General features: G+C 41.0%; 1 protein-coding gene across 1 annotated transcript; it reads right to left on the reverse strand.

Annotated features, from left to right (window-relative positions):
- Positions 1-127: 127 nt before the first annotated feature.
- On the reverse strand, positions 128-11750 carry LOC110983240 (zinc finger HIT domain-containing protein 1-like). Its single transcript, XM_087145488.1, has 5 exons — positions 11362-11750; positions 5113-5280; positions 3446-3622; positions 2623-2701; positions 128-1886 (listed from the first exon to the last, which is right to left on the reverse strand). Exons 1-5 carry the CDS (start codon positions 11396-11398, stop codon positions 1865-1867), a joined length of 483 nt encoding a protein of 160 aa, XP_087001614.1. The 5' UTR covers positions 11399-11750; the 3' UTR covers positions 128-1864.
- Positions 11751-13669: the final 1919 nt, after the last annotated feature.

The following is a 13669-nucleotide window of genomic DNA, read 5'->3' on the forward strand; positions in this document are numbered from 1 at the left end:
ATATCAAAAACTCATAACCTGAATCTGGCAACTTATTACCCATTTTTCTAGAGCAGGTCACATTTATTTTAATCAGCACAATCCACATTCTTCCTCAGAAGAGAAACTGAACAGGACTCAAAGCACATCAAGGTTTTAAATGATGGAAAATGTTATTTCTACAGTCTTACAAATTACAAGAAGAACGGTAAATTTTAATGAATAAAAGCAGCCAGCCTTAAGACGGATACTTACGCTTCAAGCACACTAGTCCCACAATGTTTCTTTTCCATTCTATATATCTTGGCTAAATACGATCCTTTAATCGATACTGTAACTCAGCGCGTTATCGTATTAGTACGACTTCGAGATCACCAACTTGCCGATGTTCTGGTGATATTTCAGGAAAATGCCAACCAGGTGTGTTGCTGCAGGTTGTGGAAATACTTCTAAAAATGACACAAGCATGCATAACTTCCCAAAAGATGTGAAATATCGCAAAATTTGGTCCACAAAAGTCAAGCTTACACGAGCCAAGTGGACTTGACCAACGCCGAGCTCGAAACTCTGCAGCGACCACTTCAAGCCGGAATATTTTGAGCCTGCAAGATTCATTTTGCATGAAGTTCAATGGGCTGCTAAAACTGGATGCAGTGCTGACGATATTCGTACCAAGTGAGAAGTCAAAGGAAAAAACAGAAAAACGAAGAGGAGCCTTAGAGAAGCGCAAACGGAAAAGGCTATGATATTTCCACATACGCCGCTGCAGGGAAGCCGTGCGCGCTTACTCTGAGTTTCAGACGGCCCAAATGGCACCAGACTACAATTTGTGGGTTCTTAAACATACGTCACGCCATTTGTCGGAGATTTGAGGGGGGGGTGTTTGAAAAACAGTAATTAACAATAATTAAATACATTTTATTCATTTTTTTCACCATTTGTACTGATACTGACATATCCAGGCAAAACATAAAGAAGAAAATGGCTGTTCATTTAAGGAGGTCCGCATGAACCCTTTGTGTTTATAATGATAGCAACAAAAATTTTACTATAATATATGTCTTCAGAGAGTACAGATCGTGAGCATTTTGTAAAGGTGCGGCTGGGTGCATGTAGATCATTACAGTCTACTTTTAAAGGAACCTTTATCCATGATGATTTTCAATAGGCAGGCCATTGGCTGTGAAGTCTTTCCAATGCACAGCGGAGCAGTTAAGTCCAGGTTTGACATAAGAGAAGAATTTTGACCCAGACAGTCAACATTTATGGAGAAAGTACATGTACATGTTTCATACTCTCATTCTTAACGGAAAAAGGAAAAGAAGGACTGCTTAAAATACGATACCACCAGTTGTGGAATTTGCTGAAAGGACTTTTATTACACTTTGGACCTCAACAAATACTGGTAACAAAACGTTCTTTCTCCCAAAGTGCAGAAATGCAACTTCAGGATAGTGCATTAAAACTCCTCACTGGACTCGTCTGCATATACATGTATCCAGAGACATTCCTATTGATGAGCCCAATTCACTGGATACCGCAGACATCTATTTGACAGCTCAGTCAGCAACTACAATGTACGTGCTGTGCTATGGATCATCTCAGTGGAGGAGCCACTCATCGGCCTCTCTGAATGTATTTGGCATTGAGCAATACAAGGCTACAGTGTACATGCACCTACAAAGCCAGGACAATAGCCATCACATACATGCACCATATCCGGTCCATAATGGTTTCTTCTGTTTTGTCTTTAAGGCCCCAGACTTTGCATGACATGTAAAACCTCTACACTGAATTAGGCTGAGGTCAAGACATGTGCAGCAATGTACACGTACATGTAAGTTCACAGCATGATGTTTGGTCTAACATGACAATGTCACTGAAGTTATACGGTCCACTTCAAGCACCTGTAAATCAAGAAACCAGAAATACACATAAGTGAATTTGATGGATTTAACTTGAGTATCATTTTATACATGATTTCATGGAACTTGAGTAACCTCGACCTTCGTGGAAATAGACTTTGGCCTTACTTTCCTTGTTAGTCTACTTATCATTTACTACATGAAGTTTTGCAGCCATGTAAATACATTCTACACATAAAAAGATATAGAATTGAACATCTTTGATAGTAGGGACAATCAAAGCTTTTATAGAGGATGTTCTGTTTACAATTTTGTAATAAAATCAGCTCTGTGTACAGTTTTGAAAGTTCATTATTTTCTTTGAGCCATGTGGCAACTCTCAAAGTTCTCTCACTAGTAAATTAAGATTTCATAACCCTTACAAAGCTGTTTCCTGTATCAAGTCAAGCAAAAATACCAACAACAATCGTGATTACTTACCACAACTACCCTATTTTAATTTTGGTCACAACTTGGGCCATCTAAATGGCCTGAAACGTGTCATAGTAGCTGAATCACTTTGTAACAAAATGCGACGGAAATAGAGCTACTCTATCACATGAAGTTTTGTAAATTGGCTTTTGTAGTGCAAGGATCATTCTTATCAACAAATCAATCAGTCATGGTCACTCCAGTAAAGGCACAGGCTTGAATTCATACATGTAAGTGACTGAAGTGATACTCTATGTACGGGTACATGTAAAGGTACATGTAAAAGCAGGAATTATTTGATCCTCACCTTGTGTCTTGATGGGTACCTAGGCACTTGACACTACAGTATCTAGCCCCACAGCTCACACAGGTATAGTTGGAAGGAAATGTGCAGTAGCTACATTAAGGTGTTAACAATTGCTGACTGAATGCTGCTCTGCATAAGCTTAACACAAATTATCAAACAGTAGGAAAAGGTGGTTGCTTATCAGTTTGTACCCGTACATGAATCAGGGGCTCAAAGTGGAGTTTAACACAAAAATCCCCTTCATGAAGGATCAGGTCCAGGTCTTATCCCACAATCATGGCAATGTACAGCAGTGTCAGAGTGTATATGTACATGCTCGGGACCGGGGGTTGAATATTTTATCCCCAGTGTGAAACAATTTCCCTGGGGTGAGAATGGTAGTGTCAAACAGGTAGGGGTGAGCTTGTGTCAGAATGAGGATTGAAGGGTTCTCAACATGCACTTATTTGTAGCTTTTACCCAAGTAAATCAAACCAACAGCTCAAATCAAAATGAAAATGATTTACCAGAATTTCTAACATAAAGATCAACAAGGGTTATATTCCTTTAGCTTCTAATGTTTTACTGATTGGATAAGTAAAACTGAAATACTTTAAGCCTGAATCCTGGATCAGAGATCAACTACAAACACTGTGCAAAATTCACGATATCATGCATGTGTACAATTTAATTAAAATGTGTGCGTAGTAATGTTGTTTTCTAGTGCTGGGACTAGGAATAACACAATGAAAACCAAAATTCTAAAAATGTGGAACCTGTCAAATTGAAATCCTAAAATAATATCAATCAAGTTCAACTTTGGACAAATTGTTCATCAAAGGATATCCGCATACTGCACAGAACTTCCTTTCAGGAGTCTTAGACGGTGGGATGCAGGCTGTCAGATAGTTAGGTGGCTCCTGCATGCTCAGTTGCTCTTCCTCAACTAACATGTTAAAAGTCTTCCTGAAACGCTGCTTGAAGTGGTCCCCACGTGTCTTTTTCTTCTTTTTGGCTGGGGCTGCAATGTGAAAATAGTACACACATGAAGTACACACGTACATGTACATTTATGTAACATAAACTGGCCTAGTAAAGGAAATATCATTGTGATTTGATTTACTTCTAGAAACAGGACAAAGATAGATAAAGTAGACAATGTGAACTGAAACAGACTTCTCAAAGAAGAACTACTTGTGTTACACAAGCAGAAGGAAGAAACTTGGGCCCAAATAAACAATTGGGCAGAAGGGTGGAAGTGGGGTACTACTCCTATGAGGAAGAAAGCTCAGGGAAAATACATGTATGAAAGGTTCTCTTCCTTTTGTTGTAAATTCAAGGGTGTGAGTGACCACTTAAAATTAAAGCTGAAAACAGCTGGCAATAAGCTGAAATGTAAGAAGTCCCCAGATGTTTGTATACAGCAGGTGCACAAAAAAGCCGAAACTCAGGATTTCAGGTAAGACTTCCATAAGAGTTCTCTGAATACATGTATAAGAACTCGGGAACTGTTATGGATGAAAAGTTGAACTGGAATAAGAACTCACAAATCGTAGCTGGTGAGGCAAGCCAAAGGTTGTATTTCCCGAGTATTCATAACTTAAGGGAGTTCAGAGTGGACAACATCAACCACTTGCTGCCGGGTGGAATTTGCACATGCAGGACAAGTTACTAGGCATCAGGATTTTCCGTTTTCAACATTTTTGAAAAAATTCATAACTTCATTTACACCCACACGAATGACTCCTCTGATCTGACAGGCAACCTCCATTGATGCCTGAGTATTGAAACCAGGCCTGCTGCCCATTAAAGATACCCAAGATTGTGCGGTGTTGCATAATTTATGTAATTACATACAGTAGAGTACGTGTATTGTTACTTTTTGTAGAAATAGTTTGATGTGTATTCCACAGTGAGACGAATTTCGTTAACAAAACTACAATTTCCAGACGTTAAGCCTGTTTCCAGATATAACTTCCTCTATGCCCACTATCATTAGTAAGTAAACTGAGAATGGTTTTTAGCCTTAAATTGATGTGTAAACGGACGAAAAAGTGTGGTCAGAAAGCATAATCACACATGCACACGTACATGTACAGTACATGAAGTTGACTGCAGGAACTCCAATGTTCAATAAAGATTTTGCCATGAATCCAGAGTGCTACACTCTCAAACTGGCATTCAATGTAAGTTTGCTGATGACTATTGGCAATGGAAAACTGCTTTTAAAAGGGCAAAATCACCTGTCGTGCCTGTTCATCTGTAGACAGGCCCTGCGAGTATGTTCTTAACTCACTCAGAATGCCCTGTAGTTTATGGATTTCATGCCAGATAAATTACGATCAATTTGACGGTTAAAAAAGCCACTATGTTTTTCTTGATTTTCCTCAAAGCAGTTAACTCAAGCAGGGAACAAGTCAGTAAAATAAAAAACCCGAACTTTTAAACGTCTTAAATCAGCCAATCTTGTAAAATCTTGTAAACCAACGGTGTCACCTTCCTTTAACTTACCTCCTTCATTGGCATCAAATTGTGGCAGTTTTTTATTAGGAATGACAAGGTTGGCCTGGGGATCTTCTTGAAAATTATCCTGCTCAAGTGCCTCAAGCTGTTTGCGTAACCTCTTGGCACGGGTGTAACTATCAAGAATTCGCTTTTGCATGCTGTCTTTAATACGACCTGTGTGAAGGAATAAGTTCATTTACATGTACAAAGAACCACTGCAACAAATAACTCCCAGATCCATTCAATATACACCAAAGAATCATGCAGCCACAAGTTCATCATGTACACATAGAAAAGTAATTAATATGATCAGTTGATCAGAAAGGAATGCAGAGCAACATTCAGTGATCTGGGCCCAATTTCATGGCACTGGTTGCCACAGAATTCTGTGATTACAATCTCCATTCTGCATTAACCACGCTAGCAGAAAAATTCTGCACTAACCCTTTAAGCACAGAATCCTACGTTACATGTACAGGATGTATGCATGCGCACAAGCCAAAATTCCTCGCTAATCCGTGAAATATGTTCGCCATAAGCACAGAATTTTCTGCTATGGTAAGCGCTGATTTTTCACTTGCGGTAAGCAGCGACATGAAATAGGGCCCTGGTGATTTATCGATCATGCAGTAAAGACCCCAAGTGACAGGTTGATTATGCAAGAATGGTGGCCATTAATAGATTGTTAAAATGTAATAAATGTAATGTATGCCCACTCACCCTTGCTCTATGCCCACTCACCCTTGCTCTATGCCCACTCACCCTTGCTCTATGCCCACTCACCCTTGCTCTATGCCCACTCACCCTTGCTCTATGCCCACTCACCCTTACTCTATGCCCACTCACCCTTACTCTATGCCCACTCACCCTTGCTCTATGCCCACTCACCCTTGCTCTATGCCCACTCACCCTTGCTCTATGCCCACTCAACCTTGCTCTATGCCCACTCACCCTTACTCTATGCCCACTCACCCTTGCTCTATGTCCACTCACCCTTGCTCTATGCCCACTCACCCTTGCTCTATGCCCACTCACCCTTGCTCTATGCCCACTCACCCTTGCTCTATGCCCACTCACCCTTGCTCTATGCCCACTCACCCTTGCTCTATGCCCACTCACCCTTGCTCTTTGTCCACTCACCCTTGCTCTATGCCCACTCACCCTTGCTCTATGTCCACTCACCCTTGTTCTATGCCCACTCACCCTTGCTCTATGCCAACTCACCCTTGCTCTATGCCCACTCACCCTTGCTCTATGCCCACTCACCCTTGCTCTATGTCCACTCACCCTTGCTCTATGCCCACTCACCCTTGCTCTATGCCCACTCACCCTTGCTCTATGCCCACTCAACCTTGCTCTATGTCCACTCACCCTTGCTCTATGCCCACTCACCCTTGCTCTATGCCCACTCACCCTTGCTCTATGCACTAATACATGTAAATACATAAACAGACCACTTCAAAATTGCAAATGTGTCCCAGGTATAATAAGGTAAATTGCACGCCAGTAATTTGGGTCACCGTTGAGTTTCAAATCTGAAATGGCAAGGGTTTCTTCCCAAGGTCCTAGTTGCCCAACTACATGTACAATTACACCGCTACAGTTGACCTAGGCCTACATGGAGTGAGCCTCACAGTTCTTAGCCTTTTGTCAAGGCCTTCATGACTGTGTGTGTAACTGCAAAGCGACTGGACAGGAGACCAGGCAAGTGGCGCAGCCACAAGGCCTTTTCCAACTTGATTTTGGCTTTTGTGTTGAATTATTCATAAGCTTTCTGATATACATTATTCATAAATTTCATGTAAATAGTTGAAGCAGATGAGTTTCCCAAATACATGTACATGTAAATGGCATATCAACTCCAAAGCTTACGCCATGTTTCCATCTGGTTTTTCAAGAGGGCAATAAGCGGTGAGATGACAACTATGATGCTTGTTGGTGGGGGATGGTTCTGACATTGGAGTAACACTAACAAGTAGAAGTTCATCAAGGTTGAATGGTCAAAGCAAAACGGCAGTGCTTGAAATATTGAGCTCTTAGTCTTACCATATCCCGTGGGTAAAGATGAAAATGTCACGCCCGTGTACGGATACTTCAATTGCCTAACGATGCAATGGTTTTAACTCGGCAAGGTAAAGTTTTCCAGCAGCATACATGCATATTCTATAGAACTGTCCAAATACTGCTCAGACAAATGACCTGCACTCACGGCTCCCGACACACTTGACACACTTGCCATCTTTCGTATACTTTTAATTTGCAAAATAAGTTAATGTGTGCTGACCCCCTCGCTTATGATTGGTTGGTATTTTTGCTACCCCGCTAAAACATAAAGAAAAACATAAGACATTCCTGACAAGTTGGAAAAGGTCGAGGCTGCGCCACTCGTGCATGTGGTCTCCGGTCCAGCCGCTTTGCAGTTACACATAAACACAGTACAGCCACAAAGGCCTTGACGAAAGGCTACACAGTTCTGAGAGTAGGCATTAGTGTCACACGTTAAATAAAAGTTCACAGTTTCCCCTGATACATGTAATCTTCTTCAACATGTTAAAAACTCAAAACCCTGACCTTTTTCATGTTTGACAACATCAACCATACAGTTAATAATAAAATAAAAGTTCACAGTTTCCCCTGATAATCTTCTTCAACATGTTAAAAACTCAAAACCCTGAACTTTTTAATGTTTTGACAACATCAACCGAACAGTTGTTGAGCCATGTTGAGGATGATAGTCATCTAGGCCTACCAAAGTGAATACAAAAGTTAAAATTTGGGTCTCTCTTCTAAGGTTTCCATAGGCCAGGTGGCAGTAGTGACATTGTTACGCCCCAACTGTAGCATCTGTCCCAATGGCAGGTAGGGCCTACTCCGCCAACGAAAACAGCGACCATGGCCACGTACGCGCGTACCAGCCAGTCCAAGGATCGGGTTACACAATGTTTTCTTTGATCAGTCCGTATGCAGGGTTCTGCCCAGGATGGTTTTAGTGCCGGCAGGACTATCTAAGCGGAGCGCCACCATCGGTTGGCGCGGAGCGTACCAGAAAATGTTTGGAATCTAAAAGCCCCCATATGGCCGGAAACAGCACTTTCTGGGTATTTTCAGCTGTGTATACACAGTCTAGAATTAGGGATCTCATGTCTGAAATTTCTGAAATTTAATAAAAAAATTGAAAATTTGTAATTTTGGTCAACTAGGATGAGGTGATAATTTTAGACGGGCAATTAAATTAGAAAAAAAGAGTAGAAATAAATATTGATTTTATACTGTAAATCCCTTTAATATTGAATTAATTTCTATCTCTATGATGCCCATAATTTTTCATTGCTATTCAATTATATATAACGGGTTTGCCCTTACCCAACGTATATTTATATGTTTTTTTTTTTCGCAAGTTCTCGGACAAGCACTGAGCATACAGTGCTTATAAATATATATACGTTGGGTAAGGGCAAACCCGTTATATATAATTAACATCTCCCCAACGCAAAAAATACATCTTGATAATAGTTCGCGGTACCCGCTGCTTCATTTGACTCGGACCGGCCAGCCGACCCCGGCAAGCTCGGTGGTCGAGTGGTTAAGACATCTGCACTAGTAAGCAGGAGGTCGTGGGTTCGAGTCCCACCCGAGTAAGCTTGTGAGGTTTTTTTCGCAAGTTCTCGGACAAGCACTGAGCATACAGTGCTTATAAATATACGTTGGGTAAGGGCAAACCCGTTATATATAATTAACATCTCCCCAACGCAAAAATACATCTTGATAATTGCTATTCAAATCATTTTTCATTTTTTTTGTATGTTGAAAATAAGGCGAAACATGCAAAATCTTGGCGGAATATTTTCCTTATTTTCTTTGTACAAAAGTTCATACAGTATGCATATGGGATAACGACATTCATAAATGTTTGCAGGGATTTTCTGAACAGTCATTTTAAAGTCTACATGAACATAATGTAGATTGGCCATTTGCTTTTCTGACACATCTGGCCATGTGTCACGTGCATACTGAGCGCGTGTATCTTGCCATATGGAACTCGTTTACGGAAAAGGCAAAATCATGCTGTTACTTTTGAATAAAAAAATTGCGGAGTTAATATTTTCACCATGGGATAAACAACAACTAACGAATGTGGTGCGATCGTTGGTTTAAAAAACGATCGCAGTGATCGTTTTATGCAACATCGAGCAGAAAATACATGCACAAAATGTTGCTAACCATGGTCGGCGCGGCGAAAAACAGTCACGGTCGATTGTCAGTTTTGCAAGTACATGTAAAATTGTTTTTTTGCCAGATTTTTAAGTGTTTAAACGAAGTGTGAATGGGGTCATTTGCAATTTTGTCTTTCTGAAAGTTAAGCCAAATTTTCTTTTCAAGTTGTGGAACTGGGTAAAATGCGGAACTGGACAAACAACGCTGTACATCATGGAGAGGGGGTTTTCCGATCTTCACGCACTGAGAGCGTTGCATATGCAAGCCTATGGGTTTCGAGTCAACTCGGACCCAAACCAACTCGGACCCATACCAACTCGGACCCATGCCAACTCGGACCCACGACCAACTCGGACCCATGCCAACTCGGCCCCAGTGCTAACCCGGACCTACAACCAACTCGGACCCACAACCAACTCGGACCCAATACTAACTCGGACCCACGACCAACTCGGACCCACCCTGAGTCAACTCGGACCCAACCCCAGGAGCGTAATTAACTTGTTGAAAATGTTTATTTTGTTCACTTTTACATTTTAGCATTTGGTAAATGACACTTTTGCACTGCATGCTGCCTAGATTTAACGTCACAACACAAATCAAATCATTTTAAAATAAAAATGTGGAATATTTCCTATTGGCTTAAACTTCGAGACGGTTTTGAAGCGTCTTATGTCTGCTTGCGAGCTCATTATTAACATTTTGTGATCCCACGGTTTCTTATTTTCTGCAATAAGACGTGCCATAATCACGAGGGATCATAGAATTAGAGTATTTCTTTCACAAAAAGCCCTACAATGCGGGCCTATTTTGGATAGAGGAAGGCAGGTACATTCATATGAGTGCATAGTTTTACTACTATTAGGGGGGATATCTTCGGGAAAAGGCGAATAAAATAGTTCATAAACTTGAAACGAAAAGTGATCAATCTGGCCATAATCTTGAATTTCCAGCCAAAAAAATGAAGACCAACCTCTTCGCGAGGTTCAAGAGTCGGCGCTATTTCGGTCTACGGGCGCGTATTTGGTGTAATGCAACCTTGAGACTGAGTGGGTCCGAGTTGACTCGAGGTGGGTCCGAAATGGCGTGGGTCCGAATTGACGTGGGTCCGAGTTGGTTGTGGGTCCGAGATGGTGGTGGGTCCGAGTTAGTATTGGGTCCGAGTTGGTCCTGGGTCCGAGTTGGCATGGGTCCGAGTTGGAATGGGTCCGAGTTGGTTTGGGTCCGAGTTGACCTGATCCCAGCCTACATGTATGTGTGGCCTTCCAACCAATGGAAAGATTCGTTACGCACTATGTACACGTGCATTGCGCGTAACAAAGCCTCCTATTGGTTCATGTTAATATTTGGTCCAGATATGTTGCATATGCACGTACGTGGGTGCGCAGACGATATGCATGGCAGTGCAAAGTGAAATTTACGAAGAAATTTTACGGTTTCTTCACGATCTTTAAATCTTCACGATCGATCCCTCGACCAAGATGCTATTTTATTTGGGTTCTTATCGGGAATACATGTACGTGCCGGTCGGAAAAGTTGATTTGGCAGATTGTGGCGGTCGGCAATTCTGCGTGCCGGTCGGGCCCGACCGGCGCCGACCGGCAGCGGCAGATCCCTGCGTATGCACACGCTCATTGCAGTTGTCTCGATGTTTTCACTGGCAGAGTGTTGCTACCCCCTATTAAAAAATTACGTGAAACTCCTGGATGTCCGCGCTGCACTGCGCCATAGAAAATTTTGCAACCTTTATATCCAAGTTTATGCATCTCACACTTGAAATAATTCAAAATATGGCACTTCATGTGTCCTTCCTCCATGTTTCATCTATGACATGACATTGTATGATCGTAAACAATAATTATGATGAATTTGAAATGTGCTGGCACATGCACACTGACTGAGACGGTCCCAACCAACTGAACTGATGCTATAGTTGGGGCGCAACAAATGTTACATGTGTACACACTGTATACTGTACGAACGGGTCCCCTCGCAGTATTCAAAAATCCAAAACGCTAAAAACGCCGGGCATAGGCCTACCTGACTCACGCTTCGACTGCTCCTGTACAACAGCCATGTTTGTACTTTTTGGCTTGTACGGATGGATCGTCCTTTGCAGGCTTTAGTCCAGGGAAATCATACGAAACGACTCAGAAGTTCTCCCGGAACATAACATCATTTATGCTAGACCTACATGTACGTGTAAAATGTCCCACACGTACAAAATGTTGTGAAGGCCGTCTCACAACCGGAAAAAGCACACTTTTGTCATGATAATTCACCATTTGAGTCCCTGGGTATCGGTAACCCGCGTGAAACAAGAATTACACACGTGTTGCACGTTGTGCAGCTAGCAGTAGCAGCAGGCTGAACCTACCTAGTACCTAGTACCTAGCCGCGGATTGGGCCCAAAATTAAAATCTAGCCGCGTTTTCAGCCGCGTTCTCAGTCGCGATTTGGTAAAAACAGAATACATGCACTATAAGGAGGTCAAAGTATAATAATTTCTGTAAACCATACATTGATTTTAATCAACGAATGTTTAAAGTTATGTTCTCAATTAAAGTTACAAACTTTCACAACGGAAAGCACTTTTTAAAATTAATTAGGAAGTCCGGGCATTCAGAAGGCATAATTTCATTCAGAAAAAGGCCTTACAAAAGCCATAAAATTGATTATCCATTGAATTTCACGATTTCCACCTAAATACTGCAACAGTAGACAGTCTGCCCCCTTTAAAACAAAATATACACCATACACTTTAGATATTGTCAAATTTTATTTCATGTTTTTATTGTCTCGTCATGTTTGCGGATCAAATTTTGGAGGGGGCTAAATCAGACAACTAATTGGGAACATCTTTTTCTACGCTTCCAAAGAAAATACTGTAGGGTCTATGTGGCTGAAAGTAATGTGCACCACATACTTTCGATATTGTTCAATTTTACTTCGTATTTGAATACGGCCGATGCACAATAGTGCGCCAGCAAGAGTTTGCAACGCGTTGGCTGATCACAATGAGCGTTGGAAAAGGGTCAACAGATTTCGCGCGTTATGATTGGCCAACGTATTTCAAATTTTTGCTGGCGCGCTATTGTGAATCGCCCGTTTCGATCCGTCCTCTGGGCATATTAGTTTTGGAGGGGACTAAATCGGCCCACTCATAATGTCTTAACTAAAGGCCTCATTGCGGGGAAAGCCTTTTCTACGCCTCCAAAGTGTAATACTGTACGTGACTGAAAATAATGTCCCTTTAAAACAAAATGTACACCACATCAGTGGCGTAGCCACGGGGGCTGGGGGCACGTGCAAACCCCCCACAAATTTCCGGTGCCCCCCCGGGCCACACTGAAAAAATACGGAGAAATGAATATTGAACAAGGCAAACAAAAACTTGTCCCTAAAAGCCACACCCCTGAAAGTTGGTGCCCCCTATAAGATGCTGGTGCCCCTTTATGCCCCCACCAGTAAAATCCAAGCTACGCCGCTGCATTCATTTAAAAACTGCCTTATTGAAGAAGTTTATTAACAAGACTTATGACGCTCGCTTGCAGTATTTAACTGGGTTGAACTCTTACATATCTAGGCTAGTCTACTGCTTTTGTGCTTTGTGTATTTTATTTGCATTCTTTTTTAATTTACTTTTCACTTTTTAATTTATTTTAAACGATTTTCTTAATTGTCTCAGACGTGATGCGGCACTTTTAAAATTATTTGGTTTTCTTTATATTATTGCTGTTCTACATTTCGCACTGTTTCTCGTTTGCTTTTGTTTTTTTATTTACCGGTTGTTCCTACCACATGTTTAAACTATCTGGAACTTCTTATATTGGTCTGTTCTATTTATATTTTCGAAATTATAGAGGGTGCTTAATTTTTTAGATTAATATTTGTAAATATTTGTATTCTTTTAATATAATATAATATTTATCATATTTTTGTTACCTCAGTTTTGTTTGTATTCATTAATCGTTTTTTGGTTATTGTTGTATTTTGATTCCTTTTAAAGTTCTTTTCTGGTTTGTTTTATGTATTTTTATAACCTATTTAGGGATAGCTTTATATATATGACTGTTTTATAGTCTTGTTGGTTTTTAATATGTACATTTTTGTTTTTATGTCTTGTCAGCCGGTGTGGAGAGCCCCTGGATAGAAACTTTTGGGCAATCCTTTGGGGCATGCATCGGCTGACGGTTTTCCATTTTCTCTGTGTCTCTCTTGTCCTTTTCCCTGAGAAATCAAATAAATAAAAAAAATAAATGCATCACATTCTTCCGAGGTTGTCCGATATTGTCCGATATTTCAATATTTTATTTCATATTTCCATTGTTCAGTCCTCTGGGCAAAT

The sequence above is a fragment of the Acanthaster planci genome, linkage group LG14, assembly GCF_054643075.1.
Source record: "Acanthaster planci isolate LZ-2023a linkage group LG14, COTS_SCS, whole genome shotgun sequence".
Lineage (NCBI taxonomy): Eukaryota > Metazoa > Echinodermata > Asteroidea > Valvatida > Acanthasteridae > Acanthaster > Acanthaster planci.

Excerpts from the sequence above, each read along its gene's own strand:
- LOC110983240 (XM_087145488.1), bottom strand. The coding sequence starts at position 11,398 with ATGGCTGTTGTACAGGAGCAGTCGAAGCGTGAGTCAG. Across the intron at positions 5,281-11,361 it reads GCAGTCGAAGCGTGAGTCAG|GTCGTATTAAAGACAGCATG; the intron begins GTAGGCCTATGC and ends TCCTTCACACAG. Across the intron at positions 2,702-3,445 it reads GTTCTGTGCAGTATGCGGAT|TTCCTTCCAACTATACCTGT; the intron begins ATCCTTTGATGA and ends GCTACTGCACAT.